General features: G+C 39.0%; 1 protein-coding gene and 1 long non-coding RNA gene across 2 annotated transcripts; one reads left to right on the forward strand and one right to left on the reverse strand.

Moving 5' to 3' along the window:
- Window positions 1-1,958: 1,958 nt before the first annotated feature.
- Window positions 1,959-4,753, forward strand: LOC134228134 (inhibitor of growth protein 1). Its single transcript, XM_062709913.1, has 3 exons — window positions 1,959-2,637; window positions 3,275-3,977; window positions 4,048-4,753. The coding sequence occupies exons 1-3, from the start codon at window positions 2,144-2,146 to the stop codon at window positions 4,252-4,254; spliced, it is 1,404 nt and encodes a 467-aa protein (XP_062565897.1). The 5' UTR covers window positions 1,959-2,143; the 3' UTR covers window positions 4,255-4,753.
- An 8,337-nt stretch (window positions 4,754-13,090) lies between these two features.
- Window positions 13,091-22,711, reverse strand: LOC134219826 (uncharacterized). Its single transcript, XR_009981677.1, has 4 exons — window positions 22,587-22,711; window positions 22,089-22,519; window positions 13,831-14,290; window positions 13,091-13,718 (listed from the first exon to the last, which is right to left on the reverse strand). It is a non-coding gene; the product is annotated as an uncharacterized LOC134219826 (long non-coding RNA).
- Window positions 22,712-24,049: the final 1,338 nt, after the last annotated feature.

Below are 24,049 nucleotides of genomic sequence, written 5' to 3' on the forward strand. Positions count from 1 at the left end.
TGTAAAATCATCCTCAATGGCACGACCGTGGAATGGGCCAATGAGGCCGGCTACCTTGGCTTGACCCTCGACAGCAAGCTTATTTTCAGGCAACAGGTTGACAAAGCGGTGACAAAGTGTAACGTCTTGTTGAAACTACTGTACCCTTTGATCAACCGCCGGTCGTCATTGTCCCTGAAAAATAAGCTTGCTGTCTACAAGCAAATCATCCTCCCTGTGATCGAATACGGCATGCCGGTCTGGGAGAGCTGCGCTAAAACCCACCACCTCAAACTTCAACGGGTCCAAAACAAATTCCTGAGGATGATCCTCAACACCACTCCCAGGACAAGAACATCCGAGGTCCACCGTCTGGCCGGAATAAAAACCTTACATGAACGCTTTGGTGAGTGTAAAGAAAAGTTTAGGGTCCGTTGCTTGCATTCGGATCAGGCTCCAATTAGGGCGCTAGTTCCAATCTAGGTTATCAAATTTCTTATTGTAAATATTAGTGTACATAGTAGTTAGGTTATCAAATTTAAAAAACACACCAGCGCCTCCTAAAGGCCGTCATGATATATCATATTAACACTTAAATAACAATGTAAACATAAAAATTTAAAATTGAAGTTGGAGGGCCAAGCAGGCCGAGCACTGTACATGTAAAAAATAATTGTAGAACAGAAAATGAAACAATAAAGAAGAATTTTACTACTAGGACAAGAGGTCATTCTTACAACGGATGGCGTGACGAACGCATCTCATCAAAAACATCAAGCTTTTGCAAGTAGCGGATTTATCAAGATCCCCAAGATTTTCTCGATCGGCGTGAGGTTGGATCTTTGAGAAGAAACTGTCCTCTCAAACGGCGAAGAGTGATGATTCAAGAACTGAAAATCACGACACAGCTGTTTCGATCTGTCTCATAAAATGCCTTATTCGTGAAATGATTCGATTAATCTCGAGTTTGACAGGACCACCCGGACCAAAATTTCGGGGTACAGTGACATTAGTGCTGTCCAATGAGCAGCTCGAGGTAGCTCGAAGTTGTTCCCGTCCTGCTCGTTTTTTTTTGTCAACAAATGGGCATGAGCAGGACAGGGAGAAACTTCGACCTACTTCAAGCTCTCATTGGACAGCACTATTGTACTGCATATGTCAAGTTGCTACCGGGTTGGAGAGCACAAACCAACACGGAAGAAATAAACTATTGTCAGCGTAGCACCAAGTTAGAATTCGGAAGTCGGGACTTCCGAACCGAACTTTCTTCCGAAGTTTTATTTGTCAAACTAATTGATGCGTTGTTTAGCGCATCTTTAGGCGAATCCAGCGCACTACTTCCGAAGTTGGGAAATTTGCCTGTATCTGGAGAAAAACCCAACTTCGGTATAAAAAGCGGTATAAATTTATTCCGGATAGACAATACCCAATAGTGAGTTTAATTCACCCAACCTCGAACATCCGTACGGGAAGCCAAAATTGAGTAAGTAGGGTCGAAGTAGTTTGCCTTTACTCCCATGTTAAAAAAGTACCCAACGGAAAATTTATTGACCCAAATTTAAGTTTAATTCACTCAATTTCGACCTCAGGTAATAAAACTCAACATTATGGCTTCCCGTATTGAACTGGCGTCGTTGGATTGTTTGGCTCTTTTGTTTTTGACAACAAAAGAAAGAGTGGATGAAAGCGAAGAGAAAAAATAACTCAAAAGTAAGTTTAAAAGTACTCAATTTTGGGTACTTTTTTTCTTCCGTGAAGGCACAAACGTGTTCGTGAAATCGAAATGGGCCGGAAACATCTCATGAATAAAATCTTGTGTGAGTTTGACGTCAGCAATGAGTTTGATCAGAAATGTTTTCACTTTTTGAGCCACTAATACGAACAAAAGGCACGCTCAAGTGGACCTGAGTAAAATAAAAGACATTGGCTGTCAAGCACTGCGTGCGGTTGTGTTTGTGACAACGCAGAAAAAAGCGAACGTAGACAAAGCAACTACGAAAAATAGCAGAGGCAAAAAGAATCGTAAGAAAAATACATTGCAAGTTTTTAGCTTCATGAATGGCTGCTAATTTCAAGTGAATATTTTGCGTTTTTCCCAAGTGCTTCCCTTTGGTTGTTGCTCTCGGGGGGTGCGGATTGATTCCGGGGAGTGAAAGCAGTGTAAATGAAGGAAACAACAGCCTCCGGTGGGACAATGATAAGCCAGGTAACGGTTGAGGCGCTTCATTCCGCCACCTACGTGGAAAACTATTTGGACTCGGTGGAAAATCTACCGGACGATGTCCAGAGGCATTTGTCGCGGATCAGGGAGATTGATGTGCTCTATCGTAACCATTTGCGGGATGTTAGCATTTACTATGAGCAGTGGAACAACAGCACAAACAATGGTGCAAACCAGATGAATGGAGGTGGCGCGGGAGCAGGAACTGGTGGAAGCGGTGGTGGGGGAAGTGACTCGTCCTCGACGACTCAAACAACGGAACCGGTTAGTAATGCCACCAAACGGGCCATTGCACGTATCCAGCAAGGGCTGATTGCAGCGCAGGAGCTGGGCGATGAAAAGTTGCAGATTGTGCAACAGTTGCAGGATATGATAGACCACAAGACGCGTCAGCTGGATCAGGATTTCAAGAATCTGGGAAGCGATTTCTTTTCGAGGTGAGCGACAGGGTGGTTTCAGTTGGGCTTCAAAATTAACATCAATTAGAATGTGGGGAGTGATTTCTAGTTATGCCCGAATTTCTCTTATTTTATACCGATAGCTGATAAAACATTTTGTTTCTAACTTTGTTGCTAGAAAGATTTAAAATAATTAGCAAGTCTTACAATTACACATTCAATTTCTAAGCCTGTTGTTTCCGCACCATGAGGTGTTTTATCTAATCTGATTACTGGTTCTTCTTTATAAAGAATCATGAATTATTTTTTTACATTCTTTAACATTAAACCATTATGTCGGAATTATATAGAATATATGATAAAAAATGCTCCAAATTAAGTACTTTCCGTATTTTGAATTAGAATTCTAATAATTATATTATTTTTTGTTCTGTATACCATTATTTTCATAACTTTACGGCATCAGCCAATTTGAATCAAATTCAATAGTGATCAATTGGGCTTGGGCATGAATACTTAGGTATACGTTTTATGGTTAAGTTTATTTAGTTTACTTTTTAATGCATTTCTAGTATTAAGGAATCATATGTTAATTCAAATAGTTCTGTGGAATACAGTGCAAAAGCTGATGCCAATGCATACGATTGATTCGTTTACTTTATTTTGTATTTTGCAGGTTGGATTACAATCGAGAGGAAAAACTAACGGAAGGGCAGCAAAAGGAGGTACGCTCCAACAGTCCTGGTTCTGCATGCTCGCCAAACAATGTCAATTCATCGCCAGCGGTCTATGCCTCAGCGGCCGGAAATGGACAGAATTCCAGCGGGGCCGGATCTAACGGTGGTAACGGATCGTCAACGATTGCAACAGGAGGAAACTATGTTTCGAACAGTGGTGGCAATAATTCTGGCAATGGAAATGGTTCCGGTGTTAGTTCAAACAGTGGCAATGGTGGAGGCGGAGGTGGAGTAGGTGGTGGTAGCGGCAGTGGAAGTGGAACAGGAGCTGAGCGAGGATCGAAAAGGGCGAGGCGGGCGCGGAATGATCAGAATAGTACGAATGGCTCGAGTACACCGAACTCCACCTCCGGAATGCCAATGGATATCGATCCCATTGATACGAGTAATATCAAACCGGAGGTAGGAATCGGTGGCAGTGGACAAGCTTCAGGAAGTGGTACCAGTGGCAGTGGAGCCGGCGGCAAAAACAACTCTGGACAGTCGAATAATAGCGGTCAAGGCAAGAAGGGAGCTGCTGGATCGGGTAAAAAGAAAAAACGAAAGACAGGTCGGGGACAAGCACGGGAAGCACGAGAAGATACACCCCCACCAGAAGAGACTATCGATCCGGATGAACCGACCTATTGCTTATGTGATCAGGTGCGTATTCATTCATACTTGTTCTCCAAAGTAGTCCAAATTTATAATTTCATTTTTATTTTTTCCTCAGATCTCCTTTGGCGAAATGATCTTGTGTGATAACGATCTGTGCCCGATCGAGTGGTTCCACTTCAGTTGCGTGGCGCTCATGTCCAAACCGAAAGGCAAGTGGTACTGTCCCAACTGCCGCGGCGACCGACCGAACGTGATGAAACCGAAGGCACAGTTTCTGAAGGAACTGGAACGTTACAATAAAGAGAAGGAGGAAAAGACCTAAGTCTTCGTAGGGTATGGGCTTGAGGAATATTTTACTATTATGTAATTTATTGTATTTAACTTTAACCATTTTTCTACATTCTAATAAGGGCAAAGAATCTTTGTTGGATTTATGTATAGGTCTGTTTTTCTAAAACAATCGAACCTTTAATTTTGCATACCACATTTCTTAATACCCAAACTAGCGTTGTTTAGATTTTTGAAACGATTTTTTTAAAATAATGACTATTTTTCCTAAGATGTTTAAGTAAGATTATGTAGGAAATAATTTTTGTGAATGGTGAACATGTTTGTTTTTTGCCGAAACTCCTACTTGGAGGAAAAGTGTACTATTGCTAATTCATTTCATTTTTGGGATGTTTTTTTTCCTTCTATGATGAAAAGAAACGAAACACATCTGGTAATAAGCGTGGTAAGCAAAACAAACAACAAAAACTTTACATTTATGGATAATATTGTATTGCGAAATTATGAGAAAAAATAAAATCGGTTTGACTCTAGTCTAGACTTTGTTTGGTGTAGTTTGGTGACAGCGGTTTTCACGAATTCCCCGACCGTTGAATATTGATAAAAGGTCAAATCATTGTGCGACTCGTCACCCCCTAGCCAAGGTCACGGGGGTTGACGGCATCTGTGTATCATATCACATTTGGAGCACTTCAGTGCGCCTCTAGCAATTCACAGTGGATCGGCTGCTTTGCAGATTGAGCCCCTGATCGTATGTCCCGGCATATCAATTAAATTATTAGGTCATACATACTAGAAAACGTCAAAAAAAAAATTACTATTTTACACAGATACCTACTAGGAAAAGAATCATTTCCTCGAGAAGTTAGCAATTTCTTAATATTGACGGTTTAAAAGCGTCTATTAATTTTTCAAAAAATTTACTACACATTTCTTTAGGTTTTCAGATAGATGATATCCAATCGAGTGTCTAAGTAGATGTGAAGACAATGGGAGGATTTGTATTCAGATGAAAAATACTCTACCTTCATTTCTAAAGGAAAACCGCCGAGTAGTCCGCAGCACCTTACGCTCAAACACTCCGAGAGCTCTCCGATCAGCCTCCTTTAACGTCCATGTCTCATGGCCGTATAAAGCCACCGGAAGAATCAGAGTAGTATACAGCGCGAGTTTTTTTTTTTTTTTTTTAACTAATTTTATTTGCTAATTATCTAATACATGCATTCATCTCTTAGACTAGGTGTTCCGTGTTTTCTTAACACTATCATCCTTATTTGCTATGTTACTTTTTAGTTATTATTAATACATTTCAATTGCCTCTGGCAGTTAGAATTTTTCTTCTGGTTGACTTGAACCATGTAGGAATTACAATGTTTTCAACTTAAACTAATCTTAACCTATTTTATACTAAGGGTACAAGGAGTTAATCGTTGCAATAGAAGATTGCAACGATTTTATCTAAAATTGAAATTATTTTGTTGGTCATTTGTTGCAATGTTTCAATATTAGAAATTCTATGAAGTTCATTGGTACTATACCACGGAGGCAACTTCAGAATTATTTTCAAAATTTTATTTTGAATCCTCTGGAGTGCCTTCTTTCTGATATTCCAGCAACTAGTCCATATTGGCACAGCATACAACATGGCAGGTCTAAAATTTGTTTGTAAATCAAAAGTTTGTTCTTAAGACAAAGTTTTGATTTTCTGTTATAAGTGGATATAGACACTTAATATATTTGTTACATTTGGCTTGAAGGCCTTCAATGTGATTTTTAAAAGTTATTTTTGGTCTAGCAGAAGTCCTAAATATTTAGCTTCGCTAGACCAATTAATTGGAACCCCATTCATAGTGACAATATGTCTGCTAGAAGGTTTCAAATAAGAAGCTCTCGGCTTATGTGGGAAAATGATAAGCTGAGTTTTGGAAGCATTCGGGGAAATTTTCCATTTTTGCAAGTAAGTGGAGAAAATATCCAAACTTTTTTGCAATCTACTACAAATGACACGAAGGCTTCGCCCTTTGGCTGAAAGGCCCGTGTCATCTGCAAACAAAGATTTTTGACACCCTGGTGGTAAATCAGGTAAGTCAGAAGTAAAAATGTTATACAATATGGGCCCCAGTATGCTGCCTTGGGGAACACCAGCTCTAACAGGTAATCTATCAGATTTAGTATTCTGATAGTTTACCTGCAGCGAGCGATCTGATAAATAATTTTGGATCAGTTTAATGATGTACAGAGGAAAATTAAAATTCATCAATTTTACAATCAAACCTTCATGCCAAACACTGTCAAATGCTTTCTCTATATCAAGAAGAGCAACTCCAGTCGAATATCCTTCAGATTTGTTGAGCCGAATTAAGTTCGTAACTCTTAATAACTGATGAGTGGTTGAATGCCCATGGCGAAAACCAAATTGCTCATCAGCAAAAATAGAATTGTCATTAATATGAACCATCATTCTATTTAAAATAATCTTTTCAAACAGTTTGCTTATTGAAGAAAGCAAACTGATTAAGGATAACTAGAAGCCTCAGCTGGATTTTTGTCCGGCTTCAAAATTGGAACAACTTTGGCGTTTTTCCATTAATCGGGAAAGTACGCCAATTGAAAACATTTGATAAATAAATTAACCAAAAAGGATAAAGAGCGCTCAGGAAGTTTTCTGATAAGTATGTAGAAAATACCATCATCACCCGGGCTTTCATATTTTTAAATTTTCTAGTAATAGATCTCACTTCATCCAAATTGGTTCCCAACGAAGGGTCAAAAACATTCTCTTGATTGAGAATGTCTTCGAAGCTCCGTGTAACCTGATCCTCAATTGGACTAGTGAGACCTAGACTAAAATTATGGGCACTCTCGAACTGCTGAGCAAGTTTTGAGCCTTTTTCTCCATTTGTTAATAAAATTTTATTTCCCTCTTTAAGCGCTGGAATTGGCTTTTGAGGTTTTTAAGAATTTTGTTAATTTCCAAAAGGGTTTCGAACTGGGATCCAACTTCGAGACATTATTCTCAAAGTTGGTATTTCTCAGAATAGCGAAACGTTTTTAATTTCATTTGCAAATCTCGCCAAATAACTTTCAACGCGGGATCGCGAGTTCTTTGGTATTGCCTTCGCCTCACATTTTTAAGACGGATCAGTAGCTGAAGATCGTCGTCAATAATAATGGAGTTGAATTTAATTTCACATTTAGGAATTGCAATGCCTCTGGCTTCGCCAATTAAACTTGTCAAAGATACGAGAGCATTATCAATATCACTTTTGGTATCGAGAGGAATATCAACATCAAAATTCCTATCGATATACGTTTTATATAAATCCCAATCAGCTCTATGATAATTAAAAGTAGAGCTGATTGGATTATAAATGGCTTCTTGTGAGATTTCAAATGTCACAGGAAGGTGATCAGAGTCAAAGTCAGCATGAGTTACCAATTGGCCACACAGCTGACTTGAATCCGTTAAAACTAAATCAATTGTAGAAGGATTTCGACTGGAAGAAAACCAAGTTGGTCCATTGGGATATTGAATAGTATAATATCCCGCAGAACAATCTTCAAATAAAATTTTACCATTGGAATTGCTTTGAGCATTATTCCATGAACGGTGTTTGGCATTGAAGTCACCAATTACGAAGAATTTTGATTTGTTGCGAGTCAGAATTTGAAGATCAGCTTTCAATAAATTCTTTTGCTGCCCATTGCATTGAAAAGGCAAGTAGGCTGCAATGAAGAAAAAATGTCCAAAATTTGTTTCAACAGAAACTCCCGAGGTTTCAAAAACTTTGGTTTCAAACGAAGAAAATAATTTATGTTTGATACGTCTATTAATGACAATGGCGACCCCACCACAGGCGCTGTCAAGACGATCATTTCTGTAGATAAAATAGTTTGGATCTCTTTTAATGGAGAGTCCTGGTTTTAAATACGTTTCAGTTATAATGGCAATATGCACATTATGAACTGAAAGGAAGTTGAATAATTCATCTTCCTTACCCTTTAGAGAGCGGGCATTCCAATTTAGAACTTTCACACAATTATTTGGATCCATTGAAACGGAGTCCGATAACAATTTCTTGTGTGTACTTTAGACCACCCTGAACCGCTTCAGGGATAGTATTTGCTCTGAACATTGCATCACTCATGTGATGAAATTGTTCAGATCAAAAATCAAAATCGGAAGCAGTCATGCTACCTGAATCGGCAACATGACCGTTATTTTCCGTTGGGACATGGGTATAAACCTCATTTTGAGAAGAGAAATTTTGTCTACCAGCAGCGATGTTTGCATACGTAGGTACATTGGAAAAATTGGAATTTACTGAAGTGCTTGCTACCCGTTGACGAGCGGCAAAATTTGTTTGTGAATTGTGGTGGGTATGAATTGCTCGACCGGTAACCGGTTTCGAAATTTGAACGTTTGAAAAATTTCTACCCGTCGAATCTGGGATCCGATTGGAATTTCCCGTCATCAATTTTGCACGGGAATTCAAAACTTTTTTGCGTGAAGGGCATTCCCAGAAATTGGATTTATGATTGCCCCCACAGTTTGCGCACTTAAATTTATTGGAATCTTCTCTCACAGGACATGCGTCCTTGGCGTGAGAGGTTCCACCACAAATCATGCATTTAGCATCCATGTGACAATGTTTGGTTCCATGACCCCACTTTTGGCACTTACGGCACTGGGTAGGGTTTTGGAAATTTCCCCCAGGCCTGCGGAAATGTTCCCATGTAACACGGACATGGGACATAATACAGGCCTTTTCCAAACTTTTCATATTATTTAGTTCACTTTTGTTAAAATGAACTAAATAAAATTCTTGAGAAATGCCCCTCTGGGAACTACCAGAATGGGATTTCTTTTTCATCTTAATTACTTGGACTGGTGAACAGCGCGAGTTTTGTTTTCGTTTGCAGACTACGGGACTGGTTACGAAGTCCGTAATAAGCCCTATTTGCACCTGCAATACGCCTTTTCACCTCGCGGGTAACATCATTATCGCACGTCACTAATGTTCCAAGATACACAAATTCTTCTACCACTTCAAATTTTTCACCATCCAGCACTATTTCGCTACCACCACCACTAATGAACCCACGTTGATTGCCAGCGACCATGTACTTCGTTTTGCTGGTATTGATCGTGAGTCCAATCCTCGCTGTCTCCCTCTTAAAAGGCGCAAAAGCCTCTTCCACGGCACGGCGATCAATCCCGATAATATCGATATCGTCCGCAAATCCCAGAAGCATATGCGATTTTGTGATAATGGTACCGCTTCTTTGCACACCAGCTCTCCTAATCGCTGCCTCTCTCCCTCCCTCATTCCGTTTCACTGAATCGTACGCCGCCTTGAAATCAATAAACAGATGATGTGTCTGCAAGTTGTACTCCCGGAATTTATCAAGGATTTGTCTCAGGGTAAACATTTGATCCGTCGTTGATCGGCCCTCACGAAAACCTGCTTGGTATTCGCCGACGAAGGACTCTCCAAACAGTCTCAACCTGTTGAACAGAATACGGGACATAATTTTGTACGCCGAATTAAGGAGGGTTATTCCTCGGTAATTGGCGCACTCCAGTCTGTGCCCTTTCTTGAAGAGAGGGCAAATGAGGCCGTCCAACCAGCTAGCAGGCATTTCCTCGTCTTCCCATATTTTCGACATTATATGGTGCAGAACTTCATAAAGCTGCTCACTGCCATGTTTGAGAAGTTCAGCCGGGAGCTGGTCCTTCCCCGCAGCCTTATTGTTTTTCAGCTCTTTGACAGCTTTTTTAACCTCATCTAGTGTAGGTGACTCCACAGCTTGTCCATCGTCGCTAATATTTATTCTGTTCACCGATGCACCGTCACTTCCTCCATTCAACAAAGTCTCGAAGTGTTGCTTCCACCTGGCAGCTGCCTCAATGAGATATTGGAAGTAAATATCATTTAAAAATCAAGTTACAAGACTTGGAAATATACACCCATATTCTTGTTTACGTACGAACGCGCTTTCGAACGAAAGTTGAAGTGCATTCTCGTTTACGCCAGCAAAATCAAATGGAGAAACGGTTCGAACGAAATGCATTCGTTCGAAAGTATCGTTCATCCGTAAACAAGAATAAGGGTGATAACCATAATTTTAAGCGTTTTGCTAAGCGGATGTAAATTTTGTCGACCAGCCATATACATACCATTGACGAATACATAGACGGAGGGGTGGCCATTTTTCCGGGCACCACTATATACCCCTGGGGAGTGACGGATTACAATTATTACAATCACTCGACCATTGAGAAGCCCCTCAATTCGAATCACGTCAGTTTGACAACAGTTGTCATTTCCATTTTTGTTTACCTCTGGTGTTTCTGATTCAAAAATCAGAAGATCACCGAAATCGACCACAACAAATTTCGTCAATTTAAATAGCAGTGCGGTTGGAATTGCAAATGCCTTGTAGGTATTATATGCCAACAAAAATGAACATGGTAAGATACCCTCCGTTTTCGTCGAATATTCGTTACGAAAATGAAACACTAATTGCAGTTATCATCACTACTTTGTTTAGCTCAGCCCTCGCCATACGTTGCTATCAGTGTTCCTCACCGACGGATCCCAAGGGAGTGCACAAGTGTGGCTCATACAAGAAATTCAATCGAACGCAGAATATTGCCATCGAGTGCAACAGTGATGAGTCAAACAGGCCGGGTTCGTTCTGCATGAAGGTGGTACATCAGAGCCCTCGAGGATTTATCTGGGACGGCCGATGGCGTCAGGTGATCCGACGGTGCGCCTCGCTATCGGAAACTGGTGTCACTGGCGTGTGCAACTGGGACGTCTACGAGAATGGGGTCTACTGGGAGGAGTGCTATTGTGCCCAGGATGGCTGCAACCATGCAGCGACATCTGTCACCGTCACCATTTCGGCAGTGAGCCTTGTTTGCCTTATAGGTTTAAGTTTCATGTTCAGACAAATGTTCTGACTTTTCCAGTGTTTTTACTTTCTGTACCGGGCAGCGGAGCGTTTGTCGGTTTGTTTTCCGCTGCCGCAGTACCCATGCTAATGCAGGTGAATAACAGTGTTCAATATAGTCGGGCCGCCACCAAACCGGACCGCGCGATTGAGCACTCGCGCTGCGACGCGAGTCGCGACAATTTGAAATATGTCATTAGTAGTGCGCATCATCCACACATGGATGTACTATCATGCGCACTAATCAGAAATGAGTTGCGACGTCTGATAACTGCAGATATTTCATTTTATTGAAAACAAATTTTCGATTTTCTACCATACACGGAATACCATGGTGGTAAAATTTTGATCTACGTGTGCTGGTGTATATTCACAATACTTGCGCGCTGATGAGTATCTGTATTGCACTAGTAGGGACAATATGCAATACAAAGTTCCATTCGCTAGCCTAGCATTGTGCACATCAGATTGTGAAGTTGTTTGACCAGTATGGTGGTAGCGATTCAATCCAATAATACTGGAAACCAACATTGCATAATAATTAAACCCAAATTTTGTTATGTCTTTATTTAGGAGACTTTCAGCCCTAGGCTGGCTCATCTCCGCAATCTAAATGTTCATTTTAAAGAAAATAAGTAAAAATTATTTCTAATTCCAGCACAAAATTTTAAAGCAAATATTATTATTATAATAAAACTTAGTTCAGCATCGGGAATCGAACCTTTCGACTTGCTTTGTAAACGCGTATCTTACCGCACGGCTAAGGAGGGCCCAACTTATACAAGAACCACAAAAACTGAATGGATTTTTTTACACTACCCACAAAGTGAATGATTGATTGATTGCTATTGCGATTGGGCTGATTGAATGATTGATTTAATGGGTTGAGGCTTGATTGATTGATGGACTGCCGTTATACGCATAACTGCCCCATGTACATAGGATTCCCAGTATACATGGGACAAATATGCGTATGACGGCAGTTGATTGATTAAATGAATGATTTATTGATTAATTGATCGATTGATTGAGTTGATTGATTGCTTGGATTAATCGATTGATTGATTGAATGGGTTCTGATAACGAAAATTACTTTGATTGATTGATTGATTGATCGAAAAATATTGATTGATAGATTGATTGATTGGGTTGATAATTCGTTGATTGATTGATTGTTTGCGTTTATTGCGATTGATTGATTCGGTTGATTACGATTGATTGATTGGTTTATTGGTTTAATTGAATGATTGTTTAGGAATTGATTGAATGAATCATTGATTGATGGGTTGATTGTTCAATTTATTGATTGATAGGGTTGATTGATTGATTGATAAATTGAACGAATGATTGATTGGGTTGTTAGTTGATGGAATGATTGGATTGATTGATTGAATAATTGGGTTGATTAATTTATTGATAATTGATTGAATGACTGATAGATTAATTGATTGATTGATTGAGATGATTGTTGGTTGAGTGATTAATTGATCGGGTTGATTGCTTGGCTTGATCGATTGTTTGAATGATTCATTGATTGATTGATAAATTAATTGAAATGGTTGATTGATTGATTGTGTCTATTGGTTGATTAAACGATTGTGAGATTGATTGGGTTGATTAATTGATTGATTAGTTGGTTTGATTGATTGATTCATTACGTTGGTTGATTGAGACCCCCCTCTCCCTCAAGTGCTTACGTAATTAGTGAACGGCCCCTAACATAAACATAATCATTCGAATACTTAAAAAATAAATGATGTTCTCTTCATCAAAATAATAGTGTTAACAGCATATTTTTTTCATTTGAATTTAAAATTTAATAAAACGAGCTTGAAGCCAAACATAAATTATACTCAAATAAATAAGATTAAAACTAAGTTATAATGAATTTGGATGAATTGATAAAATAATTCAAAATAAAACTTATATTTTATTAAAAATTGTTGATGTTCAAAACAGTATTTTTGTATCACTCGTTTTCCATTCTTTGAATTAATAATAAAATTATATTATTATACAACGGTTGCGAAATAACAAATATGTACTTAGGTTGTGGGTTCGGTGAAAAAAAAACAGTTACAGGTGATTGAATCTCGCAATTTTATGAATCAATATTCTATGGTTGTGTATCCAGTTTACAGACCTAACAAGCATATTTGGCTTTTTGTAGTAGACCCGTTCCTACAGTCTACTGTTCAATTTACTGTTGGGCGTCTTCATGTGGTTTGTTCCGCGTCTTTTGATAGCTTTCGTACATTCATGGTTATGTCAGTGAATTCATGTTGCTGACGAGTGTTTTTGTTCACGGGTTTAATGGAAAGACATGTATCAATGATGCACAGTTCTTTGCAACTGTGCGGATTGTCGCGAGGTCACTTTGGTTCGACAGCAATAGGATTAATTCATACATGTCGTCGGAAACCAGCTAACGTACATTGTTTTTGAGCATTTGATGGAGAGGAGAGTATTCACGATCCACAGCTTTATGCAGTTGCACCAGACGCGGCTTTATTTTCCATTCAGGTTGCTCTTGCCAGCCTATGAAAAGAAAAACTTGAATGACATTTTTGAAACTAACAAATGTGCTTATTCCTTTTGAAAAGTTAAGCGAGATTTATGCCTGATTATCGAACGTAAGAATTTGACTTACCCTTTTATGCATCCACTGAAATCCTGATCATTCTCTTGTTTCTACTAGTTGATTCCCGGTTAGTCTTTTGCTTCTTTCCCTCGTTAACAAGTAGGCACTCTAACGGTTTCGTTGTGCAAGTCGACGGTTCCACATTTTCTACATGCGTATTCCACATGTTTGTCTTCTCCAAATATTATAATGCAAACTTCTGCTTCAATAGCAGTTATCCTTTTTTATGGCTTCGTCGGTTACCCGCTTCTGTGTTTCGCCGAACTCTTGAAAGGTAGGGATACCCTGGAAAGCAGCTTGCTTGATAGTTGATATTTTCTACAGACCTTCTTTTTCAAAAGTAGTAATATTTCTTTGCAACGCGTTGCTGTATTTCGGTGAAGAAGACAGCTGCTGAACCTTTTCCTTTGAGAATTCGATAAGGGCATGTATTGGTTTTCTTTTTCATTGACGTTTCCGATTTGCTTTTCTGAAAGAAAGAATCGTGAGACGGTTTAAGCTTTGGAGGCACATTTTTGATAATATGAAAATACATATCTTGATATGAGTATTAGAAAAACATGCCTGTTGATTCTGTTTTCAGTATGATGCTAACATTTGCAATAGAAAAATTAACCTAATAGTAAGGATAGTCTTGATCGTTCAGTAGTTAGTCAAAAGCTAATTTCAGAGGTTGTATTACATTATGTGTTGCATGATAGACTTGGTATACCAACACGCTGTAGGTATTCTAAAACTATGCATATTGTTGTTGGTTTGCTACAACAAATTTAAATCCACTAGTTACAGATTTGAAGTGCTTAAATGTGAACTTATAGGTATACTGCCGTTCTACGCATAATTGTCCCATGTTACCTTTGAGAAAAAAATTCAAACCCAAGATAATTTCTCCCACTGAAAAAATGAATCTGTATTTGTATTGTATTGTATATTTTAATGTAAAAAATACCATCGTCACCCGGGGCTTTCATATTTTTAAATTTTCTAGTGATAGATCTCACTTCATCCAAACTAGTTCCCCAAGAAGGATCAAAAACATTCTCTAAATTGAGAACGTTTTCGAACCTCCTTGTGACCTGATCCTCAATAGGACTAGTGGGACCTAGACAAAAATTATGGACACTGTCAAACTGCTGAGCAAGTTTTTGAACCTTTTGCCATTGACTTTTGAGGTTTTTATTTCAAGAATTTTAGTTAATTTCCAAAAGGGTTTCGAACTGGGTTCCAACTTTGAGACATTATTTTCAAAGTTGGCATTCTTCAAAGTAGCGAAACGTTTTGCCTTTTTCTTACACGAATTAAAAGTTAATGCTTATAATAGACCCATATAATGTTATATTAATAGTTAGTTAAAGCGAAAGCTGGACATCGCTCAGGATGGAGATCTTTCAAGTCGGCCCTTTGCAGTTTGGTACGGCTCTATTCGAAACCTTGATGATCACTTCATCAGACTGAAAAGGGAAGCAAAGCGAATTGGACTAGTGATCAATACGTCAAAGACGAAGTATATGATAGGAAGAGGCTCAAGAGAGGACAATGTGAGCCACCCACCACGAGTTTATATCGGTGGTGACGAAATCGAGGTGGTTGAAGAATTCGTGTACTTGGACTCACTGGTGACCTTCGATAACGATACCAGCAGAGAAATTCTTAGAGGCATCGTGGCATTAAATCGAACGTACTTTGAACTCCTCAAGACGCTCCGATCGAACAGAGTTCGCCGCAGTACCAAACTGACTTTCGTGCTGTGCAGTGGTTTTCTCTCTTTGCGGAAGAAAGTTTTTAACACTAGGATTTATTCGTTCAGAAAATCGTTGTAAATAAATTTTTAAATGACTATAATATCTCAGTGGTTTTTCAAGCAATTTTCTCAGTTTTTTCACCAACCTCTTAGCCATCTCTTCTAGAAAAATATATTAAGCTCTTTTAGTGGAATGTATTAAACCGCCTAAGACGAATTAAGTACTGTCCATTTAATTCCACCAGTTAAGTTTGGAGTTTGAATAAATGGTCTGCCGAATCAACCAAGGCTTCCATGATGTCCATAGCTGTGGTATCAACCCAATTATGTCCTCCGAGTAATTTTCTTTCACTTGCGTCTAAAATCCAGACATATGAATTGTTGTAAGATCTCCAAATTGTCCTGGAGCTTGAATCAAATGGTTTGCCGAATCAACCAAGGCCTTTATGATGTCCCCAGCAACCCCAGTAACAACCTGCGCAGCACAAGTCAGACAATCATCCCAAGGAACATTTTTAGTTCTATAATGGTCATGAAAACCATGATTTGCTCTACATGAATTTGGTAAAATCAGCATAAAACTAAAATGTTTGTAGGGATGGTTCTAGCAATTTGATTGTGACTAAATTCGGCAATTCATATGGGCCATGCCCTTTTTGATCCATAGAACCAAAGTGAATACGGCTTCAACTATTGTTCCATTGCAGATCATCCATGAATATCATCCATCCCTGAAATATAAGCTTTACGGTCAACACGCGTAACCAAAAGGCTGTTATCTCTTTAAAAAAAAACTTGCTCATACCCGTTTTGATCCATAGGACTAAATTGGATACCTCTTCAACTATTGTTCCATTCCAGGTAATTTAAGAAAGTCATGGAGTGCTGGTCTTTAGGATTATTATTTTTTAATGGTTCATCCCATTTTGATCCATAGATCCATATTAGATACGCATTTAACAATTATTCGACTCCAGATCATCGAAGAAATATCTGAAGTCTAGACTTCGTGGCCGGGGACATAATGGAAGCCTTGATTGCTTCGGTAGACCATTTGGTTCAATCTTTAGAACAATTGGGAGATCTTACAACATGTTACATGTCAGAATTTGAGGCGCAATTCGCAAACTATCCAAATTCCAGGAAAACTTTGAGATCTTACAACACCTCATATGCCTTGATTTAAGACGAGTGAAAGACAAACACTCGGGGAATATAATTGAGTTGATACCGCGAGTGAAGAAATCATGAAAGCCTTGGTTGATTTGGTAGACCATTTGATTCAAACTCCAGGACGATTTGGAGATCTTACAACTTCATACATGCAGGAATTGAAGACGGATGTGAAAGACAAATAATCGGAGGTCAAAATTAGGTTTACACCGAGACTAGAGACATCATGGAAGCCTTGGTTGATTCGGTGGACCATTTGATTCAAACTTCAGGACAATTTGGAGATCTTACAACACCTCATATGTCTTGTTTTGAGACGCAAGTGAAAGACAAATCCTCGGAGGACATAATTGAGTTGATACCACGACTTGGCACATCAAGAAGGCTTTGGTTGATTCGGTAGACCATTTGATTCAAACTCCAAGACAATTTGGAGATCTTATGACATCTGCTGGATTCGCAGAGATCTTACAGTACCTCATGTAAGACGCAAGTGAATGTATTTGAAAGTATCCTCACTACCAATAAATTAAGTGAAGTACTAGAAATTTCAGCAAAAAATCTTTTTACGTCACATTCGGTTTACGTCCCCTCAATAAGTGACGTAAAAAGAGGGTTGAGTGTATCAGTTGCCGAGTTTTCTGGCTTTCGGAATGAAATCTTGAGTAACCTTCAGGGGATCAAGGTTTCATTTCAGATTGCTAGGAAGGGTGACTGCCGCGTTTTGCCGGGATCTTTTGACGATCGCAAACGTCTTCTTCAGTATTTAACTGAGAAGCGCCATAAATTCTTCACATACGACGACAAAACTGAGCGATTGTTCAAAGTCGTCTTGAAAGGTCTCCCCAGTGCTGATAAATCACTGGATGATATTAAAATTGAAATTTCTCAATTACTTGGATTTTCACCAGTCCAAGTAATTAAGATGAAAAAGAAATCTCAGTCTGGTACTTCCCAGAGGGGCATTTCTCAAGAATTTTATTTAGTTCACTTTAACAAAAGTGAACTAAATAATATGAAAAGTTTGGAAAAGGCCTGTATTATGTCCCATGTCCGTGTTACATAAGAACATTTCTGCAGGCCTGGAGGAAATTTCCAAAACCCCACCCAGTGCCGTAAGTGCCAAAAGTAAAAGTGGGTCATGGAACCAAACATTGTCACATGGATGCTAAATGCATGATTTGCGGTGGAACCTCTCACGCCAAGGACGCATGTCCTGTGAGAGAAGATTCCAATAAATTTAAGTGCGCAAATTGTGGGGGCAATCATAAATCCAATTTCTGGGAATGCCATTCACGCAGAAAAGTTTTGAATTCCCGTGCGAAATTGATGACGGGAAATTCTAATCGGATCCCAGATTCGACGGCTAGAAATTTTTCAAACGCTCAAAATTCGAAACCAGTTACCGGTCGAGCAATTCATACCCACCACAATCCACGAACAAATTTTGCCGCTCCTCACCGGGTAGCGAGCACACGAGTAAATTCCATTTTTTCGAATGTACCTACGTATGCAAATATCGCTGCTGGTAGACAAAATTTCTCTTCTCAAAATGAGGTTTATACCCATGTCCCAACGGAAAATAACGGTCATGTTGCCAATTCAGGTAGCATGTCTGCTTCGGATTTCGATTTTTTAATTGAACAATTGCATCAAATGATTGATGCAATGTTCAAAGCGAATACCATACCTGAAGCTGTTCAGGTTGGTATAAAGTGCACACAAAAAAATTGTTATCGGACTCCGTTTTAATGGATCCAAATAATTGTGTGAAAGTTCTAAATTGGAATGCCCGTTCTCTAAAGGGCAAGGAAGATAAATTATTCAACTTCCTAACAGTTCATAATGTGCATATTGCCATTATAACTGAAACCTATTTAAAACCAGGACTCTCCATTAAAAGAGATCCAAATTATTTTATCTATAGATATGATCGTCTTTACAGCGCCTGTGGTGGGGTCGCCATTGTCATTAATAGACGTATCAAACATAAATTATTTTCTTCGTTCGAAACCAAAGTTTTTGAAACCTTGGGAGTTTCTGTTGGAACAAATTTTGGACAATTTTCCTTCATTGCAGCCTACTTGCCTTTTCAATGCAATGGGCAGCAAGAGAATTTGTTGAAAGCTGATCTTCAAATTCTGACTCGCAACAAATCTAAATTCTTCGTAATTGGTGACTTCAATCTCCTTAACCGTGCGGTAAGACGCACGGCTACAAAGCAAGACCATGCTGAGGGTGGCTGGGTTCGATTCCCGGCGCCGGTCTAGGTAATTTTCGGATTGGAAATTGTCTCGACTTCCCTGGGCATAAAAGTATCATCGTGTTTGCCTCATGATATACGAATGCAAAAATGGTAACTTGGCTTAGAAACCTCGCAGTTAATAACTGTGGAAGTGCTTAATGAACACTAAGCTGCGAGGCGGCTCCAGTGTGGGGATGTAATGCCAATAAGAAGAAGAAGATGGTGACTTCAATGCCAAACACCGTTCATGGAATAATGCTCAAAGCAATTCCAACGGCAAAATTTTATTTGAAGATTGTTCTGCGGGATATTATACTATTGAATATCCCAATGGTCCAACTTGTTTTTCCTCCACTCGAAATCCTTCGACAATTGATTTGGTTTTAACTGATTCAAGCCAGATGTGTGCCAATTGGGAATTCATGCTGACTTTGACTTAGATCACCTTCCTGTGACATTTGAAATCTCACAAGAAGCCATTTATAATCCAATCAGCTCTGCTGATTGGGATTTATATAAAACATATATCGATAGGAAATTTGACGTTGATATTCCTTTGGATACCAAAAGTGATATTGACAATGCGCTCGTATCTTTGACAAATTTAATTGTCGAAGCCAGAGGCATTGCAATTCCAAAATGTGAAGTTAAATTCAACTCCATTATTATTGACGACAATCTTCAGCTACTGATCCAAATGGAAAATCCGAATGCTTCCAAAACTCAGCTTATAATTTTCCCACATAAGCCGAGAGCTTCTTATTTGAAACCTTCTAGCAGACATATTGTCACTATGAATGGGGTTCCAATTAATTGGTCTAACGAAACCAAATACTTAGGACTTCTGCTGGACCAAAAACTGACTTTTAAAAATCACATCGAAGGCCTTCAAGCTAAATGTAACAAATATATTAAGTGGACAGAAAATCCAAACTTTGTCTTAAGAACAAACTTTTGATTTACAAACAAATTTTTAGACCAGCCATGTTGTATGCTGTGCCAATATGGACTAGTTGCTGCAATACCAGAAAGAAGGCACTTCAGAGGATTCAAAATAAAATTTTGAAAATGATTCTGAAGTTGCCTCCGTGGTATAGTACCAATGAACTTCATAGAATTTCTAATATTGAGACATTGCAACAAATGCCCAATAAAATAATTTCCAATTTTAGACAAAAATCGTTGCAATCTTCTATTGCAACGATTAGCTCCTTGTACCCTTAGTATAAATTAGGTTAAGTTTAGTTTAAGTAGAAAACATTGTAATTCCTACATGGTTCAATTCAACCAGAGGAAACATTCTAACTGCCAGAGGCAATTGAAATGTATTAATAATAACTGAAAACGTAACATAGCAAATAAGGGCCGATGTCCACGTAGCGGTTTTTCAAGCTGCGTTAACGTCGCGTCCACGCAAGGTACCCAGCATCAAATAGAGTAATGCATACGTATACAGCTTGAAAAACCGCTACGTGGGCATCGGCCCTAAGGATGATAGTGTTAAGAAAACACAAATAAATAGCAAATAAAATTAGTTAAAAAAGAACAAGCCCGTTCTTGATGGTTGTCGATTTCAAAGTCTTCCATCACAACAGTTCAATTAGGTTTACGAGGGAACAGTGACATTTCAGTAAAAATTAAAATTCATGGTCAACTTGATTATTTTCACTAAAATGTTCCGACTTTTCAGCACCAGGATGCGCTAGTATCAATAAAAATGGTTCACCAGTGACATGTATGTAATATTGAAGAGTGGACTATCTTTGCCTATAGCAAGCATGTTATATCATTATCATATTCAGGAACTCAAATAAACTGTTTACCTAAGTATAATGTTTGAATTATACATGGATATCTTTGTTCGTCCAGCTAAATTTAATTACTTGATAAATTTTAGTTTTATTAAAACTGTGCATTGACACAGAATCTCATTGTGTTTCATTGCACTTCCAACATAGCGGAATAACAGTTACGTAATTACAATTCGGGACTGATTTGCGATTTGGGCGTAGCTTATTTTGTAAACAAATATTGGAAGGTGAATTCCAGCTACAGCAAGCATTGCCTGAGAAAACCACGGTATGTATCCTATAGAATAGGGTTTCCTCTAGCAGGTAAGGGAATTAGTTTTGGAGAAAAATGCTTGCATTCTTCGGAATCCAAAAAAACAAGGTTTGTTTACAAAATAAGTTACGCCCAAATCGCAAATTGGTCCCGAATTGATTTTTATGGTTCGCTAAATAGCTCCTGGAACCCTGGAAATGATTTAGGTGTTTTGTATGAATGCAGTTTGACGACTAAATGATTTAGAAAAAATAGATTCCAAATTAGAATATAGAAACGAAGACTTTCATTAACAATATTACGCTTGCATAAGAATATAACATTCAGCGGAAATGACAGTCTTTACAAAACCATTGAACATGAGGATCTGTGGTCTCAACGCAGTATAGTCGCTGAATATAATAGTATAGTAGTCGCGAATATATATATTTCTCTAGTGTTCATCATACCTACGTTCGCACTACACATTGAATGTCATGTTATTCGTTGCTTGAATTGGACGTCTAAAAAACTTCATTCAACTACTCGAACGAAAAAAAAAGTTGTATATGTAAATACCTACTACACATTTTGGTAAATCAATTGAATTCAACTGAATGGCTTCTTTCACAAATTATATTAGGGGTCGTACACTAATTTCGTAAGCACTTATGGGGGGAGGGGGGTCTGCCATTTTCTTACGCTCCATATAAATAAAAAATCATTTGTATAGGAAAAATCTTACATGGGGGGAGGGGGGGTTGAAAAACCCTGAAAAATTGCTTACGTAATTAGTGTACGGCCCCTTACGCCAAAATTGACCATTTCAATACCCATGGGTATACCCAAGGGTGCACCCACCCCTCGTAACTCTTTTGTTAAGGAAAGGTTTGAAAACGTATATTGGCCGTATTGCTCAAACAAAGAGTCACCCACTCTCTAAAGTGTTATGTAATTTGTAAATTAGCCTATAGTTCATTAATTCACTTGTCCTGTCAAATCGTAGTACATATATAATATCTATCTGACAATGCACAACGATTGATGAACATTCCTATCACTTACCGTCTACAACTGCAAAATGCTCAACTGCTGTAGGCAGGTTCAAACCCGGATACTTTTCCCTCGGTCCTAGTATTTCAGCTCATTGCTTTGGCCGCTATGTTGTTGCTGTAAATGTTACTGTATCTGCTCTGGCGGCAACTAAAGTTTTTGACATCCAGCATAGCAGTGGTTCCAATGATCCGCTATTTTCCTCATTGGAAGCTTCACTGGATCTCAGTTCATTTTTGGTAGTCTATGCGTGTATTGGGAGCGCTTTTGCTTCATCGAGTATCTCGGTCCAAGTTTGACAGCATTCGTTGAGGTCCCGAGGCGTAGGACATCGATTTCCGGTTGATTCGAATAATTGTTTAGCTATTGGTATACCCAGAATTAATGCAACTGGGACTTGTGCAAATGCAATAGATGAACTAAGTTGTGCGACATCCGGGGAGCTGTAACGAATCATTATTACAAGATGAATTATTATGTACATGAGATACTTTCATATTAATACTTTACCTGTGCCGGCTGTAATGATGGTAGTACGAAGACTCCCTTGAACTGTTATTTCTGGTGGTGCAATATTCCGTAAACTCCGTCAACTTGTGCGGCTCCACCGACTTGATTCCCTTCAGGTGTTAACCCTCTAAGACCCGGGACGAACGGATTTTTTTCAAATGGCTCGCATTCAGCACCTGATCGTCGGAATTCCTCGCGGTTTCGTTTGTGCTCAATGGGAATAGCTATATTTTTGCTCTGATACATTTTCAAATAAAAATTTTTGTTCAGGTCCGAGTTATTGCTAAAAATAAGTGTGCGCGGGGGTGTTTTTTCTATAATTCAAACATCTCTTCAATATTCTGGACGTGTTCATGCCCAAAATTTATCAAATCACCCATCAAACCAACCCAAAAAGATATTTGTAAAGATTTTTAGTCGATTCCGATGTTTTCACCATTTGAGTAGGGCAGGATTGACTGAATTCAGGGCCGCATTCAGGGATTACAATGGTAGAGTATGGGCTAAAAATTCAATTACAATGAAATTTGCATGAGCATGCGGCTGCACAAATTTAAAAATCAGGAGTTTTAAATATTTAATTTTCAATTGAAAATGAGATTCTGAAATTCTTATCAGGGCCACATTTAGGGGTCGAAATGGGGGTGACCAGGGGCCATATCACCAATTGCAATGAAACTGGGCATGCGACTGCTCAAACTTCATGAAAACACATCAGGAGGTCAAAGAACTCTGTTTGAATTTGAAATTGACCTTCTGTAATTTTGACCAGGGCCGGCTTCAGGGGTCCAAATGGGAAGGGCAAGGGCCATATCACCAAAAGCAATGAAACTGGGCATGCGACTGCTCAAACACCATGGAAACACATCAGGAGCTCAAAGAAATCTGTTCAAATGGAAATTGATCTTCTGAAATTTCAACCAGGGCCGGATTTAGGAGTGAAAATGGGGAAGGCAGTGCCATATCACCAATTGCAATGAAACAGGGCATGCGACTGCTCAAACTTCATGAAAACACATCATGATCTCAAAGAACTCCGTTTGAATTTGAAATTGACCTTCTGAAATTTCAACCAGGGCCGGATTCAGGGGTGAAAATATGGAGAGCGGGCTGCTCAAACATCATGAAAACACATCAGGAGCTCAAAGTATTCTGATTGAACTTGAAACTGCTCTGATACAAATTTCAGGAATTTCTCCGGAAAATACTCCAGGAATTCCTCTAGAAGTTCCTCCAGGAATTCCTCTAGAAGTTCCTCCGGGAATTCCTCCGAAAGTTCCCCCAGGAATTTCTCCGAAAGTTCCTCCAGGAATTCCTCCGGAAGTTCCTCCAGGAATTCCTCCGGAAGTTCCTCCAGGAATTCCTCCGGAAGTTCCTCCAGGAATTCCTCCGGAAGTTCCTCCAGGAATTCCTCCGGAAGTTCCTCCAGGAATTCCTCCGGAAGTTCCTCCAGGAATTCCTCC

Source organism: Armigeres subalbatus, chromosome 3 (genome assembly GCF_024139115.2).
Source record: "Armigeres subalbatus isolate Guangzhou_Male chromosome 3, GZ_Asu_2, whole genome shotgun sequence".
Classification (NCBI taxonomy): Eukaryota; Metazoa; Arthropoda; class Insecta; order Diptera; family Culicidae; genus Armigeres; species Armigeres subalbatus.